Source organism: Ursus americanus, chromosome 4 (genome assembly GCF_024610735.1).
Source record: "Ursus americanus isolate L20-20 chromosome 4, mUrsAme1.1.p, whole genome shotgun sequence".
Classification (NCBI taxonomy): domain Eukaryota; kingdom Metazoa; phylum Chordata; class Mammalia; order Carnivora; family Ursidae; genus Ursus; species Ursus americanus.
The window spans coordinates 18,353,801-18,375,008 of NC_142130.1; the positions used below are offsets into that span (position 1 = coordinate 18,353,801).

The following is a 21,208-nucleotide window of genomic DNA, read 5'->3' on the forward strand; positions in this document are numbered from 1 at the left end:
AAAATGACCTACCTGTGAGCAGCATTGTCAATCCTAGGTAATATGGCCTTAGGCATTCTGAAGAGAAGGAAGTTTAAGAACAAGGATAAAATTCCTCCATAGTCTTCAGGGTGAATATATTGAGAGTGAAAAGATGGAACTTTGCTTGGTTTTTTAATTTGATAACAAGTCAAATTATTTGGGCTGGTGTTGGAAGGATAGCAGTATTGGTTTTAACTTAATGTTTTATTTTTTTCTCTTATTAAAGGAAAAGTAATTGGAAAAAATGGCAAAGTTATTCAGGAAATAGTGGACAAATCTGGTGTGGTTCGGGTGAGAATTGAAGGAGACAATGAAAATAAACTACCTAGAGAAGATGTAAGTATTTAAAATGTAATTTAATTAGCCCTTTTTCTTTCGTTCATTCGTTCGTTCGTTCTTTTTTTAAAAAAACCGTGTTCTGTTCCTGGCTGACTTATATTGTTTTCTATTTTGGAAATCATTTTGGTGAGTTGTATCTAATGAACTACTTACAGTCTGAGGCAGTGGATTTTTTTTTCTTTTTTTAAAAAGTTTTTTTCCTTACACTATTGCTTTCCATGCTTAAGAAAACAGTCATCTTTGAATTGTGGGCCTTGGGATCTTGGTTAGTTTTTCATCACTTAGTTAAAAGCCAATTTTTGGTAAAAATGGTTTCAGTTTGAGAATTTGTTAAGTTCTTTTTTGTACTTAACAAAACAGCTTATTATAAAGGAATTCTTAGTAAATAACCGTGTACTTAATCTTTTTTAGAATCTGAAAACACCGATCATTTCTTATTTGAAGTCTTTAACCTTTTATATTGCTATTAATTATGACATGAACTTTCTGAAATTTCTTTCTCCATCCCTTCTCACATGTTCATGTTTAGTCTACAATGCAGTTCTTTACTCCTCATACATAACTTTAAGGATCTCTTACTTTGGTGGCTGCAGTGGCTTAAACTTTGTGTGCCTGCATTCGAATGAATTTAAGGCAAGGATTTTCTCCCAAATTATCTCTCTGGAAACAGCTTCAGTTCTGCACAATAGATTATTGCTTGGAGAGCTCTTTAGCCTCTTGGAAAGAATGTGTCTTCTTTAAAAGAACAAAAGAAAACTGTAGTGAGATTAGCTCAGATAACCTCACATCAAGTATTGGATGTTATAAAGATGCCTGTTAAAGAGCCTCTTCCTTTATTCCTTTTAATTAGAATGTAGAGGCAAAAAACCAAAAAGCACATGACTTAGTATTACAGAAATGAGTATTTGTGGCTGAGATTGCTTTCATCCTGCATTGCTTCCAGAATTGCTATAAATCTCAAATAACCTTTACTTTTAAGCAACTCTCCCTCCCATTGCCTTTGAGAGGAGGATTAAAATCGAGATGTCATTAAAATTCAACTTTCCCCCTTTATACCCCCTAATTTTAATGTATAAAAGAATGTTGATCCATTTGGTATACAACCACTCCATAAAATTGGTCTGGATATCAGGATGTTTATTGGTCAGGACCATTATCTGAGTCAACTATAAATTTCTTAGCTTGTTACAAGTAACTGCTCTTCTCTTGGCTTGATTTATCCCTAATTGCTTTCCAGTATTTAACATCTTGTTGCAAAGCTTATTCTTCTAAGTCTTTCTTCATAAATAAGAACTTTACTGTACTTTACTATTTGTAGTTTTAGTTATTGTTACCCCCATTTCTGTGCCAGGGTTAAGAAATTTAAATGCTTATGGAAACCCAAGCAGATACTAAATGATGAAGCAGGTTGGAATATACAAGACAGGGACATGAGGGTACATGGTCTCTTTCTATTAAAGAAGCAGATGCTGCTTAGCTTTAATCTGGTTGCTATATCTTTTGATATTCGGAGAAGCTGGAAACCTGTAATAATATACAAAATTAAAAAATTTTCAGAACATTGAATGTTAAAACAAATTTGAAGGTTGGTATTTGCTTATTTGGGGCCACCATTTCATAATTTAAGCTGTCTAAATCCCCTGACAGACTCTTTATAACTTGTTTACTGGTCTTTGGTGACCCACCGTTAGCCTGAGATGACCTTTCCCACCTGTGTATCATAGGAATTACTGTCTATGTAGTTGCGTATTTAATGATTTTCTCTCAGCGGTATATTGTTATCTCACCAAGCCACATTATGAACTCTGAAATCAAGAAATAAAGTCTGATTTCCCATATTCTGTGTTTTTCTCTAGGCAATGAAGTGTACAGTTAGATGCTTGCTCAGTATTTTCACTCCGTTTTTAAGATTGGATTTGAATTTTTCACTGTAAAAAAAAAATACTTATGTAAAAGAATAGCACAGAAGGGTATTGTGTGAACAGTAAATGTCCTGTCTGTATCTCTCCTCTCTCCATTGTGTCTAATAGATTTTAGACTGTTGTTGGTTGCCTTTTCATGTCTTTGTTTTGCTACTGAAAAGTGTTGTAGCAAATATCCCTTAACCACTGGAGAGTAAATTCCTGGAAGTAGGTTTTTTAGATCAAAGGGTAAAAGGCATTTAAATTTTTTAGATCTTAGTTTTCCTACACAGTCTTTCTACCAGTGTCGGAAATGGGTCTGTTTTCCACATACTTGCCAATACAGAGTTCTATCAAACTTTTAATTAGTGCCATTCCAGAAGGTGTATATGCTATCTCTCCATATGCTTAAAAGACATTTTAATTTTTCTGTTAAGCAGCTTGTCTTCTGTATATTTTTTGCCTTTATTACTAAGTAGTTAGAACTTTTGCATTTTAAGGAAGCTAGTCTTTTGTCTTTTTATATTTGTAGCAAATACTCTTTCCTTATTTCCCCCAATATAAATTTTGTATGTTGGTATTTTTTTTTTTTTTTTTTTTTTAGACTTTTGCTTTATGACTTAAGACTTTTTCATTCTGTGTCCTGCTTGGCAAGATCTTTCCTACATGTAGATCATTTAAAGATCCCATTTATATTTCATTCTCCAGGTTTTTAAAAAGTGTGTAAATTTTTCACTCCAGTGGGAATTTTTTTGGGGGGTGGGTGTAAGGTATGAGAAAGCAGTGATCCGTCTTTATTTTTCCCAAGTGCTAGTTGGTAGTATCAGTGCAATCTACTAAATATAAGAAATCAGTTATTAGCATTTTTTAAAAATCTAGAAATTTCACTGAAATGACTCATAGAAATGAATTTGTATATTCAGTATTAATCATTTACTCTTAAGATTTTTTATTATGGCTGTATAGTAGCCATTAAAATATTTTGTAAAACATGTGTCTTTAAGGTTGTGTTCTTACCTGTCCTTTTCTTTGGAGGTAACTATTGGTGATAGCATCTCAAATTCAGGGTCAGGGCATTGTATATCTCTATATTCCTTGCAGATCATCTGTCTGGAATGACTTTCCCTTTACCTACTTGGTAAAATTCTAATTGTTTTTAACATTTACTTTAATATTCTTAGGGGTTCCCCTAAGTTTCCACATCAGGGGTGGCATACTAAGTTTCCACATCTGGGGTGCCATAATCCACATTCTACTTAATATTCCTGTGTTTTTCATTGATACCACTAATGCTTTGCAGTAGGATTATTGCAGGAATGTTTAGTATCTTTTCTGAAACTGTGATTGCCTGTAGAATACGGACTTTGTTTTACTTATCCTTTTTCATTAGTGTAGATTCGGGCATGTAACAAGTGGTTGTTACTTGGAATTAGGTAACTGGATATACAATTGGCTGGCTCATTTGCTAATTGTATGACTTTGGGCAAATTGCTTTCTCAGCTGAAATTGGAGTATTTTTTTAATTGGAGTATTTCTTAAAGTTACTTTTTAAGGAATATTAAATAAGATACAGGTGTAGAATAATATACTTCTAGAAATACGGGATGTGCTTAAAATACTTTAGATCTTTTTTCACCCCTCTTCCATCTTTTATTCACTTTGCATTCTTTGTTATCTGCCCATGAATTCCTGAGGTTAGGGGCAAGACTTCTTACTTCCTAAGCTTAAGTTATAGCCTTTTTTTTCGTGCCCTCTTAAGCCTATCTGTTTATTTATTCTTTTTTTTTTTTATAAAGATTTTATTTGTTTGACAGAGAGACAGCCAGCGAGAGAGGGAACACAAGCAGGGGGATGTGGAAGAGGAAGAAAAAGGCTCTCAGTGGAGCAGGGAGCCTGATGCGGGGCTCGATCCCCGGACCCTGGGATCATGCCCTGAGCCGAAGGCAGACCCTTAACGACTGAGCCACCCAGGTGCCCCAAGCCTATCTGTTTAAAGAGCTGTTAGGAACTCATCTGTAGAATCAAGAAAATGAGAGACACTGAAACTGACTGGGGGAGTTTATTTATGCTTTACTAATTTTTCCTTAGCCAGTAAGAAGCTAGAAGTGTATTTCTTTGTAAATTCAGCAAAGTTAATCCTTTGATTTGCTTTAATATTGGTGACTAAATATTTGCCCATATCAGTAATTCCTTTATTTTACATTGCGTAAATGTTTGTACTCTGTACGTGACACTTCTGTTAATGGTCAGGAAGTACTGAGTCCAGTGCACAACATTGACAGTTCTGTTATGTGAGCACTTATTAAGGATAACCTACCCAATGTGCTTTACCTTTTTAAAGCTATCACTACCAATGTGATCTGTCTGGTCTATAAATTTATACCAGTTTGAAGGAAAATTTCTTTAAAAGGTGGTTTATATTTGGAGAAAGACTGAATTAGAAATTAGAAAATCTGGGGCACCTGGTGGCTCAGTTGTTAGGCGTCTGCCTTCAGCTCAGGTTATGATCCTGGCGTTCTAGGATCGAGCCCTGCATTGGGCTCCCTGCCCAGCGGAAAGCCTGCTTGTCCCTCTCCCACTCCCCTGCTTGTGTTCCCTTTCTCGCTGCCTCTCTCTCTCTCAAAGAAAATAAATAAAATCTTTAAAGAAAAAAAAAATCTGATATAAAAGTAATTTAAATTTTTAGCATACTTAAACTGTAGGGCAAATACAATGAGTTTTTGAAAACCTCAGTATTTAAATTTTGAATTTTAGTAGATGTAAATCGCTGTGTTTTAGAAAAGTTTTCCAAATTATATATTGGTATGTGAAATTTAGGTTAGAACTTTGTTAAAATATGAACTACTGAGGATGCTGTGTTTTCTTACAGGGTATGGTTCCATTTGTATTTGTTGGCACTAAAGAAAGCATCGGAAATGTGCAAGTTCTTTTAGAGTATCATATTGCTTATCTAAAGGTTTGTATACTGTTCACATTCATATTGTTGCTTCATATGTTAAACTTCAAATTACATCAATTTTATATTCATATTAAATTTCAAATCATTAAATATTTTTGTTGATTCAGCTTCAGATTTACCCTGTTTTCCTACATGAGAAGTTAGGAGTAAAAGGTCTGTTGCCGTAATAAAATGATTGGCCTTATGCACATTGTTTCTCTTTTTCTTTGAACTTTTTATATTCTTTCCGTACTGTTTAAGAAATGGTCACACTTGTGTTCCTGTAATTTGACTATCACCACCTTATGTATATATATATATGTGCTATACTGAAACCATTGTGTTTTTACCTTGATGTTTTAAATGCAAATAGGGCAGGGAGTAAGATGGGCTTTCTTGGTAATTGTGGTATTTGAATCAGAGGCGATACCCCATAGACATCGTTTGATAATTCTTAACCATTGTTTTTCAGATAAACTATTTGAGTTGATAAATAAAGAGCAAAGATTTTAAAAAAGAAATGGGCCATAAATTATTAAAAGTTGCAATTGTCATTTTCTACTTCATCTTTTATTACTAAGTTTCTCTTCTAATACCCTCAACAGCTCTGTCTCTAGTAGGTTTTCCTTTTAGTCACTCATATCATTGCTGTTATGTTAATATTTTGAAAGCACACATGATGATGTCATTCTTTTAAAACTCATGTTTATAAATCTCAATTCAGTCTGGCATTTTAAAGCCCATGCTTTATCTTCCAGTACTCTACTACTGTTAGCCAGGAGCTTTGTCTGGTCACCTTACCTTCACATTCTGTAATGACCTTGGTTTCTGAATGCCTAAGTCTCCTAGTTCATCTAGGCTACAACTCAGGTGTCACCGTTTTGATGGAAAAGTAGGTTAATAGTCCCTCTAATACATGGCACCTGTATCTCACTTATTAGTTTTAATTCCTTGAGGGCTGAATCTGGTAATGTGTAATTATTTGCTATTTAACAAACAGATCGTTCGTTCGTTCGTTCATTCATTCATTCATTCATTCTTAGTGCCAGGAACTAAAACTGTGACTATTGCTCTAGCATAAGAAACATTTATTTTGCCTTGTAAGCACCAACAGATAGTTTATTTTAATGCTTGTCTGTTAAACATACCCTTGAAGGTGGAGAGTCCTTGTCTTTTTCTATTTTGTATGCTTGTAGCACTAAGCATACTTGGTGCTCACTAAGGTATTGAGTAAATGTTCAGTGAATTGAGTGAGCAAATGATACTGTGAATTGTATTTACTAGGTACGCAGTTGTATTTTACCAAATAATTGGCCAAGATCACAGCTTTCATTGATAGGGTGTATAGCTTTAACTGTAGGCTTTAAGAAGGTAAAAATGGTACAACATAGAATATTTACCCTTTTTTGTTTGGCTTATAGGAAGTAGAACAGCTAAGAATGGAACGCCTACAGATTGATGAACAGCTTCGACAGATTGGTATGGGTTTCAGACCTTCTTCCACCAGAGGGCCTGAAAAAGAAAAAGGATATGCCACTGATGAAAGTACCGTCTCTTCTGTACAAGGTTCTAGGTCTTATAGTGGAAGAGGCAGAGGTCGTCGGGGCCCTAATTACACCTCCGGTTATGGTAAAAAAACAATTTTTTTTGTTAGTCATTTTAGTTTAGGCACTTCAAAACTTTTTGCTTAATATTATTCAGTTCATTGCTCTGTCCTGGCTTTGGGGGCAGGAGATAATTTTGAGCTATGTCTATGGTAGCAAAGGCATACTTTACATTAATGACAGTAAAAGGTATATGATGCTCCAGCAGCTATGTAATGAGATCAAACATGGTTTTGTTGAGTTGGCAGTTCATGATCATGTTTATTCTAAATGTTTAGAATAAAGGTAGGTGGCATTTGTATGTACATATTTGTAAACAAAAGTGTTGTATACATATCAAAACGTAGTAATGGTGATTATACTGCTAGGAAACATCTTTTGCCTACTCTCTAGGAAAGATAAAAATGAAAAATAATGCCAATCAGTGTGCCAAGGTTGTGTATAGTACATCTGTACTAGCTTTATAAAATATACTTTATTGGCTCACTTGGCAGTTTTGAATATAAATATTTCACATCTGGAATTATTTTGTGAAATAACATTTCACTAAAATGAGGGCTTTAAAAAGCTAGAACCAAATTAACATTTTATAAATGATCATCATTTATTTAATCATGTATTTCAGTGTGAGGATGGGGCCCTAACCCATGTAGGAAGGGGCCAGTGGATGGTGGTGGTCAACAATTTTCTAATCCTAAATTTTCACTTATTCTTCTTCAGCTTTGGAGTTGTTCCATTTTTCTCCATTTGGACTTGGATCTTAGCAGTGACCTGATTTTTGTCTTCCCTCGTTCGCTTCCCTTTCCTTCTCTTTTCTCCATTCCTCTATGCTCACCCTAACTAACTGCTTTAGAAAAATAATTCATAAGCCTTTTCCAAAATAGAAGGCATTTAGGGAGAATGGATAAACATAAAAGTTTACAGTGTGCAGATTTCATGTTTGAAGGATCATCTAATGATGCCAGAATTATGTTAAATTTATCCTTTCGTTTGTTGTAGAGCTGTGAAAGGTTAATTATCCCTTCCCTTTCATATTTTTCCACGTTCTCATTTCTTGATAGTTTTTATTTAAAGTTAACTATTGGAACTTGAAAAGCAAAATTCTAGTAAAGTGAGTGTTTAGCATATGAAGGGCAGAAAATTGTGAAGTACTGTATTTCCTGAAAATACATTTAATACAAAGGACAATTAACCAGTAATTAAAGAGAAATTATATTGAATGATTCTAGAGGCACAGATTACTAGTACAGATAATCAGATTTGGCTTTTTGGATGATAGGATGATGAATTAGTTGAAGACTTTTATAAGTCTCTGTGGGAAGTCAACTAACTGATGAGGCCAGTCTTTTGCAAAATGCCTTTGTTGACAGATAAAATTTTTGTGAGTTAGTAAGTTTTTATGAGTGTTAGAGGAATATCCTCTGGATTGAAGAAAAGTTATGCAAGTTGTTCAGTAGATGGCACTCTTACCTCTGAAACTTTGCAGACTGGTAGTAGCATTGCATTTCTTGAAATAGCTATTGAATTTAAGTGGGCTTGAGAGAAAAAACATTTGAATTTGGTTATAGATACTCTCTTACCTACTTAATATCAGGATATTTAGGTGATAATATATAAGTTGTATAAGAAACATTTGCTCATAATGTCTCTGAAGTTGGTATGATCCTTAGAATGGATGATGTTTTAAAGCTAATGGGCAACATTTTCTTTAATGGCACACAAAATATGTCTTAAAATAAATGGGTGGCATGTTGGAATTGACAAAATATGGTACTTTAGCTATTAAGTTTAGCATACATGAACATTGGAAAGGATGTGAAGTATCTTCAGGAGTGATTTTAGAAGTGTTAGGGGAAAATCTGATTTATAACTCTGTTAAAAACAGGTTTTATTTGTTGGAGTCATTAAAAATCAGATTAGTTTCATGAATCATTTTTAGAGCTATTTAAAAAGTTTATTTGGATTCATGAACTTAATATTTTACAAAATTAAAAGAGTGATGTGCAGTGATTTCAGTGGTGTGCATTCATATGATTAGTAGTGTTAGTTTCCTTTTGATGCTTTAACGAATCTCAAACTTAAAGGCTTAACACAGATTTATTATCTTATAGTTTCCTAGGTCATAAGTCAAACATGAGTCTCAGTGGGCTAAGTTTTTTTTTTTTTTTTTTTTTTAAAGATTTTATTTATTTGAGAGAGAAAGTGAAAAGAGCACGAGAGGGGGAAGGGTCAGAGGGAGAAGCAGACTCCCTGCTGAGCAGGGAGCCTGATGCGGGGATTCGATCCTGGGACTCCGGGATCATGACTTGAGTTGAAGGCAGTCGCTTAACCAGCAGAGCCACCTAGGCACCTTCAGTGCGCTAAAATTGTCAGCAGGGCTGTGTGTCCTTTCTTGATGCTGTAACATTCCCAGCTTCTAGAGACGATCTTCATCCCTTTTGCATATGACTCCCTCTTTCAGTCTTCTAAAGCCAGTAGCTGCAGAGTTCTGCTATCTCTTTGGTTCTCTGCAGCTGAGATTCATATGATGAGTTTCGCCTCACCTGGATAATCCATGATAATCTCCCCACTTCAATATCCTTAACCTATCACATCTGCAAAGTCCCTTTTGCCATCCCAGAAACATTTAAGCTTTATTTAATATGACTAAAGCCCGAGCACTAGCCAGTTCATTAGCCCTTTTTCTTTTTGGCTTTAATATCTCTTATCTACTGAAATCTATGTTTTAGATCACCCCCTTTAAGTATTTAGAATACAAGATTAAGGTTAAAGTTTAGGAAGAATTTCCTTGCTTGTGATACTGAGTTAAATACTATGATGTATTTCTGGAGAAAATTCAATAGGGACTTAAGTAAAAATTTTTAAAATGAGATATTCACTTACCTTCAGATTTTGGTATTGTCTTCAGGCAGTGTATAGGCTTGTCAGTAAATTCAGAAATTCTTACACATTCCAAAAGATATTTGACTGATGAAATGATAAATTGCCATTATTCTAACAAACCATGACATCAGTTAGTATATTTTTTTGTTATTTGGAGAAATAAATGTTTAGGAGATTGATTCTCTTTTGTGGGATTCTCAGTCCTAATAAACACTTTTAAGTGTGAATACTAAAAACTTGGCTATAGTTTTTTCTAAAGGATAGTTCCAACGTTTTAATCCATTTTTATATAATTGAGTGGTTATTTCAATATTTAAGGTCGTGGAAAAAAAAGGAAGAATTATCTGTAAAGGAGAAAGGAAGTTGTTAGGCTCCTTCATTTACCTTAATACATCTACTTTTGTACATCTGAAGAGTTCTTATGTTTTACTTTCATCATCAAATGACTGGAGTTAAAATGTAGGGAACTTGTAGTTTATAGAATCACTTTTATTTGGGAGATAAGCAAAGGAACTTCAAAATCATGCAACAGATTCATTTATCAAGAGAGAATTGTTATGCATATTGTTAGGTGTCTGGGGGCATTTAGAGGTAGAAGAAAGAGCTCTACCATTTAAATATATCATAGACCAAGTGGGATGTAAACCCAAAGGAGAAAAAATGGAAAAGAACACATGCCAACATTGCATGATAGACTCATATTGCTTTTAAGGAAATAAAAGGAGAAGTGAGGTCTGTTTAAAAGTTAAGTTGGTCTGGAACTAGAAATTGAACTGGGCTCTGAAGGAGATAGATTTGGACATACGATAAAAAGGAGCGGTGGAAGTGGCATCCCAGAATTAAAGAATAGAAGTGGGAGTGAGTATTGTAGTGATTGAGTCCTCTAAATCTGGCACTTCGTGATATGGTAATGATACTGCAAGTATTTTATAGAATATTTGCAGTGTTTAAATTTTTAAAAGGTCAGTATTAAAATAGGTCATTGAAACCTTAGAAATGGTCTGTCAACCTTTAGAATCTCAATGAATTTTTCTCGTCAGGTTAAAGTTGTCTTCTCAGCATTCTTAAAATTTGTTCTGTAATTTTACATAGTGTATTCTAATTTAAGCCACTATTGCTCGTAAAACATAATTATTTTAGGTACAGCTACTAAAAATGCACTCCCAATTTATAAGAGACGATCAGTTATAAGAAAAAGTGCGATTTCAGAGATGTTAAAAGTGTGAAAAAATGTGCTTCCTAGAATCAATGAAATGGTAGAGTACACTATACTAATTAAACTACTCGTTTTTCTAAATATTAAATTTGCTTTTAAGTATTGGATTGCAGTTATTTTTACTATACTAATTTGTTTTTAAAACAAAAATGGGCAATTTTTTTTAATTTCCCTGTATTAACTGTTTTGCATATTGTATATGTAATGTCTTGTGTGTTTTCTGTAATATTTTATTGGCTCTATTTCTGCACATTCAAACCAATTTCTAATTTCCCACTAGTAGATCCTGTATTACTAGTCTAATATTAACGTGATTAATAAATTTTCGACTCATTTGATTTTTATGTAACTTTCTTTGAATCAGCCAATTAGGGTTATTAACGTAATGATTTGTAGGAAGTAATTTTGAAAGATATCACTCCTTTTTTCCCTTTTTTAAAAAAATAGGAATCTAACTGGCTTATGTTCTCTTTCCCAAGGTACAAACTCTGAGCTGTCTAACCCCTCTGAAACAGAATCTGAGCGTAAAGATGAGCTGAGTGATTGGTCATTGGCAGGAGAAGATGATCGGGAGAGCCGACATCAGCGTGACAGCAGGAGACGCCCAGGAGGAAGAGGGAGAAGTGTTTCAGGGGGTCGAGGTCGTGGTGGACCACGTGGTGGCAAATCCTCCATCAGTTCTGGTAGTCTTTTATATACTATGTCAGAATCCTTATTTTGTGAACAGTATAACTTTATACAAGTTAATTCATTTCCCAAGGCCACCCATTCTGGGAAGTGTCTTCTCACTGAGGAAAATAGTGGAGTATATGGCAAGATAAGGAGAAGCCCTATAGGGTGTTTCTCAGTGAAGGTTTAGCTAGAATATTCAGGTCAGAGAAATTTTGGTTGGCCGATTCTCTGTTTTGATGGTCCAAGATTTCTCTCTCTGGTTTTTTGGGGGCTTATGTAATTAGAATGTTTTTTTCCTTACAATATTTGGGTTATATATTTGTTTGCCAGACAGACCCAGAAAATTCTGATGCACAGAGAGATCTAAGTTACTTTACATACTTAATATTGAAAATTAACTGAGAAGAATTTTTGCTGCACTGTGTACTATTTTGGGAACGGAAAAATTGTGAAATCAAATTTTTTTTTTTTACTGTTTGAGGAATTGAGTTGTAAAGAAGGCTGTTTAGAAGACTGAGAACTGAGGTGCATAAGCAACTTTTTACTCATGTCTTTTTATAGGAGTTCCGAGAATGTTTTTGCTTAGCATAATGGACTAGGGGGGAGGATTGTCAGCAGTATGTGGACTAGATTATATCAGAGATATATAACCTTTACATATTTTTATTGTATACCACTTTAAGAAAGCCACTCTTAATGTTATACGCCCTATGAAAGTTTATATAGTATTTTAAATGTCATAGAACATACCTATATATAATTGTATAGCAGACTTGTTTACAAACTACAAAAAGCTGGAACAAATTACACAATTTTAGGGGCTTTTAAAAAGGTACTCAAGTTCCAGTGATATTCTTTGAGCCCTAAGTTTAGTTTTATAGGCGTTTAGGGAAATAGTTTTTATATTTTACTACATTACATTGCTATTACCAAGGTTTATAAAATTGTAGTATGCTGAATTGCGCAATAAATGTACTTTACCTAGTGCTTATGATTAATGGATAAACTTAGTGTCTTTTGCAAAGATGCTAGCTTGCTAGCTGTTACCAAAGGAAACTTAGAAAGGAAAAATCGTGATTAGGTGAATTTCTTCTATAATTTGGTTGGTGGAGGCAATAAATGCACATAGGTAAGATGGGTATTTTTTTTCTTATGAATTATATCTTAAAACTTTCCCTTTCCCACCCTCACCCCACCTTACCCCTCCTTTACTCTTTGTTTCTGGAGATGGGAGTACTAGTTAACATTCATTTCTGTATTTTCCTATAACCAGTTAGAATTTGAACCTTTATTTTAGTTTGCTTTTTTTTGTGTAGACTTGTTTTGATTGCTTCAGTTCAGTAACATTTCTATTATGCTGTGGAGTGCAGGTTTTGAGAGTTATTTGGTAATAGTCCATTAACATTAGCACAAAGCAGCAGCCAGCACCTTGAACTCCATAAAGGGGACAAAACTGAATATTTCTCTTCATTTTCATTTCTCTAGCCTCTGGGCGGATTAGCTCAGAATGTGAATATCAAAAATAGCATGTAAAAATATATTATTTTCTAATACATTTTCAAAACAAGTCCAAGAAATGGTAGGTAGCTGAGGGTATTTGCTCATTTTCTGCTTTAATTTTTCATTGCCATTTAAAGTTTTTCATGTTTGTTATTTTCCAGGGAAAATAGTGATACAGAAAACATTTGAATACAGGGTATGGGGGAGAATTGAAGTTTCTTTATCATTAATAGATATAGATCAAAACATTACTAATAACTGCAGCTCTCTTAAACAAATATTTCTTGCCTCTGACATGCATATAGTGCTCAAAGATCCAGACAGCAATCCATACAGCTTACTTGATAATACAGAATCTGATCAGACTGCAGACACTGATGCCAGCGAATCTCATCACAGTACTAACCGTCGTAGGCGGTCTCGTAGACGAAGGACTGATGAAGATGCTGTTCTCATGGATGGGATGACTGAATCTGATACAGCTTCAGTTAATGAAAATGGGCTAGGTATGTAAGCACTTAGGGAAAAGATATATTATTGTATAATAATGTATGACGCTTTTTTAAAAAAACAAAAACAAAAAAACAAACAAACCCCCAAATGTAATGCAATTCGCATATTGAATTTTTCTTGGTGTTTACTTCAAACAAGATAGATAGCTTTGTGTCTGTCTGAAGTGTCTAGTTCTCAGATTTGTATAGCTAAATTATTTGAAACCAGAAAGGTTTATTAAAGTGCCCTTTGATGCCATTAAATCAGTACGAATATTCCAGCTGCAAGGTACTTAATACTCTTATTGTTCCTAAACCAAAATTGGGCTTTCAGCTTGCCTCTTTAAAATTTATTATAAATGACACTAGTGAAGGTATGTATATTGAGTAGGCGTTAACTTCCAAAGGGCTAAAGTGTTGTTAACTTTGCTTAAAAAAACTAAATTGTATTGGAAAGGAAGACTTTATTCCTGAATGATGGTAATTAAGTTGTTGAGTTTGTTCAGTTGAGAGTTTAAAACCCTCTTAATTTCCAAATGATAATTCCATTTTTAATCTATTTGAAATGCTTAAAACTACAAAATTATTTTCCTGTCTCAGTAATGTATGTTGTTTTATCTTCCTTGTTGAATTAAAAAGTTCTCTTTCCACATTCTTAAATCTTTGAAGGAAAGAAGTTTTTTTGTTCTGCCTTTTGTTTTTCTCGGAATAGTTCATGGTAAACTTTGCAATTACAGATGATAGTGAAAAAAAACCCCAGCGACGCAATCGTAGCCGCAGGCGTCGTTTCAGGGGTCAGGCAGAAGATAGACAGCCAGGTAACTTGAGTGGACCTGTTGACAACACCAGGTCACAAGCATGAAAAAATGTCATGTGTCTGCTTTCTAAATATATTATACTTACATGTACACATGTGTGCATATACATTCAAGATGTGCATTGCATAAATTGTTTACTCAACTAATACGACTACTACTCTTAAGAAAATGCATTCTTCCTTCACTCCGTAAATGTTTACCTAATCGAACTAATGTTGTGTCTTAATTTTTTTTTTTACATGGAAATACTGTTGAGAAGACCATTATTTTGTCCACTTGGCAGATTTTTCATACTTGAGTTTGGGCCTGCCATCCCAGGGACTTTGTTGTAGATTGTGATTGAGGTTGATTGGCAAAACCAGGCAAACTTTTGCATGGTGCCACTTACTATATCTGAATTCAGCACCTCATTTTTGTGGGAATTCTAATACCCACAGTTAAAAAAAAAAAAAAAAAAGTATAAATGAGAAAAATACTTGAAAGTGTCTTTTTTCTAATAAGAGGAATGCATGTTATGTTTTGTTTGTTTATTGTAGTGTGATGCCTTTTCCCTTACACCTACTAACTATTCAGATTAATAGTACTTATTTGTTTTAGAATGTTTATTTTAAGTAGTCATAATTTTTAGTAACTTCAAAGAAACTTGTTTGCTGTGTCTATATTATTTTGAACATAATTCCATATCCTGTATACAGAGTCACGTGTATATTCACAATGAAGAAATTGTGTGCACCAAAAATAAACCCCTTTTAAACTAATCAATTTCTGCATTCTTTCCAAAGCAAATTCTTGGATGTGTTTTCCCCAAATAAAGAATGTAAATTCAAGTATCTCTAATATTTTAAGTTTAGTGGTTGTAGAGACATTTGGGAAAACTGGTTAAAGGTGTTAGTTCCCATTCTTGAAGAAAAATTCATGTTTTAAAGATAGTTGTAAATTTAAAAGGAATTAAATATTGTCAAAAATAGAAAGCTTCCAGAAAGTGTTTCTTACTGTTTTCCCTTCTCTTCCCTCTCTCTGTAGTGTTAGAAATGTTCTTTAGACCAAGAGGTCATATTTACATTGTTTGAAGTTGGCATGGCAATGAATACAATTTCTACCGCTCTTTATAAATAAGAAAATTCAAACTATTGTTGTGGGCTTACCATAGGGTAAATAACATAGTTTGTTAACTAGGTGGATGGTGCTTTATTACCAAGTCAATGGACATAAAAAACATAGTGGTGTTAAAGAAGAGGCCGAGAGATTTCTGTATGATATTAAGTGAAACTTGAGTAATTTGGGGTGTCCAGTAATTTGATGATTTGTTCCATACTTGCATTTATTCCTGTTTTACCGTTCTTTGGAATTGCTGCTTTTCCTGTTTAGAAATCCTTGTCTTCCGTAGCCTGTCTTCCCTGTTCTTCCCCTAGAATCTTTTAAAAGCCCCCTAAGATAACATCGATGGAACAGACACATCATTTTCTCCTTACCCCTGCCAGTACTTGTAGAAAAGTAGCATCATCTAAAAATATCAACATTCCCTTATATACACAATCATTTCAGTTCTCATTTGCTCAAAATTTGTTGTCTTTAGTGTAAATTAAGCAGTGAATATTGCTTATTATACTTAGAAAGTGACTATACAGTGTGTCCAGTTGATTTACTTGGGCCCCTTAGGAGGAAATTCTACAGTCCAAATTATGCTGCACAGATCGCTGTATTTTTCTTCTAGATATTATATTTATTAATCTTTAATGGCCTTTTAAGTGGCTAGTATTATAAGGACTGGCTCTGAATAGGCTTCGAGTCACCTAAGGTGGTTTTTGGTTGTACTTCCCTTTATGGGGGAGGGGCACTGGTAAGTTTTTACCTTTCCAGCTAAGTGCCTCTTAATTTAGTTGATACCCTTATCAAAGTTTATTATTCTGTGAGTGTACATAGTGGATAAAGGGTTCTAAGTTGTCACATATTCAGATTTAGCCATATGTTTGTGCAGCATGGTTTCCAAGTAGCAGAGTTCTTCCAGGTGTCACTGAGGTCTGAACTGTGGAAACAGAATGAATTCATTAAGGTGCTCCCCAAACTAGAATCATTTCTAGAATGGTTTTGCCACCATGTATGTAGACTATATAATAATGAAATGGATTTGACAGTATTCTTCTCTTCAGTTTTGAAAACGATTACTAAATGTATTTATAAATGAAGGGTGGATTTAAATGATTTTTTAAAAGCTCCAAAATGAATACCCCAAGTTTCTTAGAATTTGGAAACAAGGCAGTTTTAGATAGGAAACATCTTTATTTAGTGCTGTTTCTTAGAAATGATATGTATTCTGAATTAAGTGGTTTCTTTGAGATTTAAGATTCATTTAGTAGTTTCAGAAAATTCTTGGCTCTTACAGAAGTACTATGTTAATTCGTGGACACAAAAGATAAATTGTAAATACTGTCCAGCTTCTTTATCAAAATGACTTATTTTCATATCATTTGAACCTGATGGACCATTTCTCCCCTAGTGACTTTTAATAAATAATTTAAAATTTACTTGAGTTTTCATTCTTTATATTAACTTGCTCTCATCCCGTAAATTAAAATACACTATATTTCATATAATCAGAGATTTTCCTCCCCAGTTTCTGGTAGAAAATGATTCTTTGAAAGAGAGCGATTATTTGGTATTTCTTCAAATCAATAAATTCTCCGTCGTAAGTCCTAAAGAGAAAGGATTGAGGTGTAAATTGAGGCCAGAGTACCTGTAGAACAGAGATGTTGCACTTGGGTTGGCAGAAGGGTGTTAGGTTGCTTTAGTCTTATTCTTATGTCACTATTGCCATCCACTTCCTTGCAAACACACATACACTTCAATCAGTCCCTTAAAAGATTGTCAAAGCGGGGAAGAGGTGGTTACTGGATTAGTGGTGGCCCTTTTCCCACCGTATCATTGTCCACATTTTTAGGGTGGTGTTCTGCCATCTTTAGTTGGCTTGTAGTTTTTTATTTTAGACCAGTCAGAATGGTTTGTGAAAAAGGAACCATAAAATACCACACTTGGATATCTTATTTGCGCTTAAAAAGAGAAAAAAAGAACGACAAAAACAAATATTTGAGTAAATCTTCTATATCTGATGAAATTTTCATATTGAAGTATATATAGCACACCGTGATTTGCACCAAATATGCCCCGTTTTTTCCCCAGAGAGTTGCAAACACTGGGCTTAGAATCCTGCATTTCCTATTCTTAGTTGTGGATTTCTGTATCAAACTTTATCCCACAACTATAGTCAGTCAGAAGCAGTGGCTGGATTCCTGTGAAAGCAGACTTAAATCTAGGCTTCCTTGGATCTCCAGCTTGGAATTTATATTGTCCGCACTAAATCACAGGCACATTTTTCAAGTTTTGTTTTTGGTTGGAGGTGGTACCCAGCTTAAAATTTTGAAATTGGGTTACCCACCATCAGTTTATTTTAAAAGTAAAATTACTCTTTATCCATAATTAAACTTTAGAAATATTTTTTTCAACACCTGTAATTTTTTTCTCATCTTCAACAGTCACAGTTGCAGATTATATTTCTAGAGCTGAGTCTCAGAGCAGACAAAGAAACCTCCCAAGGGAAACTTTGGCTAAAAACAAGAAAGAAATGGTAAGGAGAATTTAACCTGTAGGTTTTGTTGTTTTTGTTTTTTGGGTTTTTTTTTTTTTTTTTTTTTGGTTTTGTTTTGTTTTGTTTTTTTTGTTTTTTGTTTTTTTCTGTTTTGGTATGGTTTAGCTTTATTTTTACTTCTTAACTTACTGTATGATCGATCACTTGTTTCCCCAACTAGACAAATAATATTTTAAAGACTACTCTTGATTTTGTTCTTGGCACCAGGTAATTGAAGATATGCATGCTTGAGCCTGGAATACTTTTCATTTAGAATTCCAAATAGCATTTGTAAAATTCAGTCTGCCCAAAGATATTGGGCATGGAGATTGTTGGCTTAATTTGGGGAGCAGTAGGCTATATACCTCTTCTCAGTGATGGATGTAGACCTTTAAGTTTCAATTCTTTAAATGCTTTAAGGGATTTGAAATGTAAATGAGTTTCAAAAAAAAAGGTGAGTAAATTAGGTGTTTATTTGCTTAGGGTGTTAACTTTGTATCTTTTACATGGTGATCTTTCCAGTGGTTAAAATTAGGTTCAAGTTTTCAGATTCTAATGTGATATAGCACTGCTAGGTACTAGAGATAGATTTGAAAGACCAATAGAGGTGGAGTACATTGGTATATGCTTTGAAAACTTAAGAACATTTTAATTCTTTGATCCAATGTGGTTATAAAACTAAAATGATTTATTAGCTAATTAATGTTTATATAGCTGTTTTCCTCCTCAGCTGTAGATTTCATTTATAAAGAAGTTGAAAAAGTTGTCTCCCTTTGGCAGGCAAAAGATGTGATTGAAGAGCATGGTCCTTCAGAAAAGGCAATAAATGGCCCAACTAGTGCTTCTGGCGATGAAATTTCTAAGCTACAGCGTACTCCAGGAGAAGAAAAGATTAATACCTTAAAAGAAGAAAACACTCAAGAAGCAGCAGTCCTGAATGGTGTTTCATAAACTGAAGAAGTTCCTAGTTTACAGTTCTTTTACATTTTACAATAGTGCTTGTACAAGCTTGCCAAAGATAGAATATGGATCGCCAGTCTTTACATCGCACTTTCAGTTCCTCCATTTGGAATTCAGAAAGGGGAGGGATCCTGAAGAAACCATATGTTAAACATACTTTGACACCTACTGTGTTATAAAATATATCATCAGATGTGCCTTGAGAATAGTATATGTAACATTAAAAAAAGTTGCTGGCTATAGGAAATGTTATTTTGTTTTCAAAATATGGCAGAGATGGGGGGAGGTGGGTGGGGTGGGATCCCTAACGTAATATTCTTTATGAAAAGCATTAGCTGCTTTTGTTACATTTTTAATAATATGCAACCACTTCTTCACCTGAGGAAAACTAGAATGAAATGCAGTCTAAAATATTTTGCACTGAATTGTAATTTCTCCATTAGTTTAGTCTGGAAACTGGTCTGTTTTAATGTGTTTTTTAAATGCTGTATGTAGAGGAAAATCTGCAGACCACTGGAATACATTTTGTTAAACTCTCATCTGCAGGGACACTGGGTGATATTGGCAGTGACTGTTCTACATTGAGGCTTTGTTTGGTTTATTTATTAAAGTGTACAGTATTTAAAAATCAAACATAGCTTTAGTTAAAACACTAAGCTGAATTAGTCATGTCCATTTCAGACATAACCTGAACTACTGAAAAGATCAATTTCCAGGAGGTTTATTCTGTATAAAAGTACATGTAGTCTTCAGTAGAATCTCTTTCCTTTTTTCTTTTTTCTTTTTTCTTTTCTTTTCTTTTCTTTTTGATTTTGGTTGTTTGATGTGCAATATGTTTTTGTATGCAGGTAGTAAATAAACTTTGATCTTCCATTTGCTGATTTTTAACTTTCTACTTTTTATACCAATTGTAGCAAAGTAGTTGGAGCTAGTAATAGGCCTAGAATAGTTAACTTGATTGCTTTTTAAAAAGCATTTATATTTGCTCATAAATAGTATTAAAATATTAATTGGTTAATCATTTTGTAATGAATCCTCTGAAACCTTAGCACTTAAAATTTAGTCTGTTAGACTAGATTGGCTTAGGGAATTGATCATACATTTGATACTAGTAAAGTCTTTATATCAAAGGCAACTTTTGGAAGGCAATGGGGTAAAATCCAGAATTTTGCTTTGGCCTTTGAGAATTATTTTTATAAAGAAGTATGGTGAGCAATTTTTAAATAAGAAATAGACCATTAACTTGGTTTTTGATTCTCAAGGAAATAATTTTGAAGGTTGTCATTAATGATTGTATTTTTTTGTATGTACTTTAGCCACATGGCTTAATTTTAGGAAGATAAAGATTTCGCATTAAGTGTTCAAAGTAACAGTGATAAAATAATTATGCAGATATATGTGAGGTCATATCAAATGTGGATTTACTGGAGGTTCCCTGCCTCCCCCCAATAGAAGCACATAGACCACTGAACAAGAAAGACAGCCCTTTGTCATTTGGTGTTTGAAAAGTGTTTTTTATGTGCATAAAACTGTTAAGTGATTTTAGTTAATTTATAATGACTGAAAGACAATTCAAGGTACTGCTAAAAATGTAATATTTGTCAGGTGTCCATATAACCCCAGACCTCAAATTTATTATCACTGAAGTTAAGATGTGATGGTATTAAATGCTTTTTCCTAAAACCCTAGTAACAGAATTTATAAGTAAGATGTGGTATGAAGAGGGCAATCCTTGTATTTTAAGTATCAAATAATTTCATACCCAGATTTTTAAAAACTTAACCCACAAACATCTTTTTTAACCATCAAAGGTTAGAAAGATGTAAAATTGTTGGCATTTTTTTCTTTGCTCTCTTCAGTAACAGGGTTACAGATTAATTACAAGGTATGAGAATTTTCATTAATTCCCAAATTGGTAAATACGGTATAAATAAAAAATGATTTTTCGTTTTCTTTCATGTAGAATAGATTCACTAAGATCCTTCTTCCATAAAGATTGTTTCATTGAGAAAGTAACATAAAACCATTTAATAGTGCAAGCATATGAATAACCATATTCTTGGAAATAAATATCAAGGTTTCATTATTTACAAGTGACTAAACCTAATGCCTTGTGTATTGTAGAATCATAAGGCTTTTTTTTTTTTTCCTTGAGAAAGAGAGAGAAGGGGGGGAGGGTGGAGCAGAGAGAGAATGGAAGAGAGAATCTTAAGCAGGCTTCACACAGCACAGAGCCTAATGGT

General features: G+C 33.8%; 1 protein-coding gene across 6 annotated transcripts in view; it reads left to right on the forward strand.

Annotated features, from left to right (window-relative positions):
- The window catches only part of FXR1 (FMR1 autosomal homolog 1), a 60,475-nt gene extending 40,637 nt beyond the window's left edge, over positions 1 to 19,838 (forward strand). Inside the window, exons 10-18 of one of the 6 annotated variants that reach the window (XM_045788719.2) lie at positions 248 to 357; positions 5,131 to 5,217; positions 6,621 to 6,678; positions 6,766 to 6,828; positions 11,382 to 11,585; positions 13,380 to 13,580; positions 14,303 to 14,383; positions 17,914 to 18,005; positions 18,786 to 19,838. In XM_045788719.2, coding sequence (XP_045644675.1) covers positions 248 to 357; positions 5,131 to 5,217; positions 6,621 to 6,678; positions 6,766 to 6,828; positions 11,382 to 11,585; positions 13,380 to 13,580; positions 14,303 to 14,383; positions 17,914 to 18,005; positions 18,786 to 18,956 — 1,067 coding nt within the window. In that variant the 3' untranslated portion in view covers positions 18,957 to 19,838. Of the gene's footprint in view, positions 1 to 247; positions 358 to 5,130; positions 5,218 to 6,620; positions 6,829 to 11,381; positions 11,586 to 13,379; positions 13,581 to 14,302; positions 14,384 to 17,913; positions 18,006 to 18,785 lie in introns of all 6 variants that reach the window. The other 5 variants (XM_045788716.2, XM_045788720.2, XM_045788718.2 and 2 more) reach the window with 5 other exon arrangements.
- The last annotated feature ends 1,370 nt before the right edge of the window (positions 19,839 to 21,208 follow it).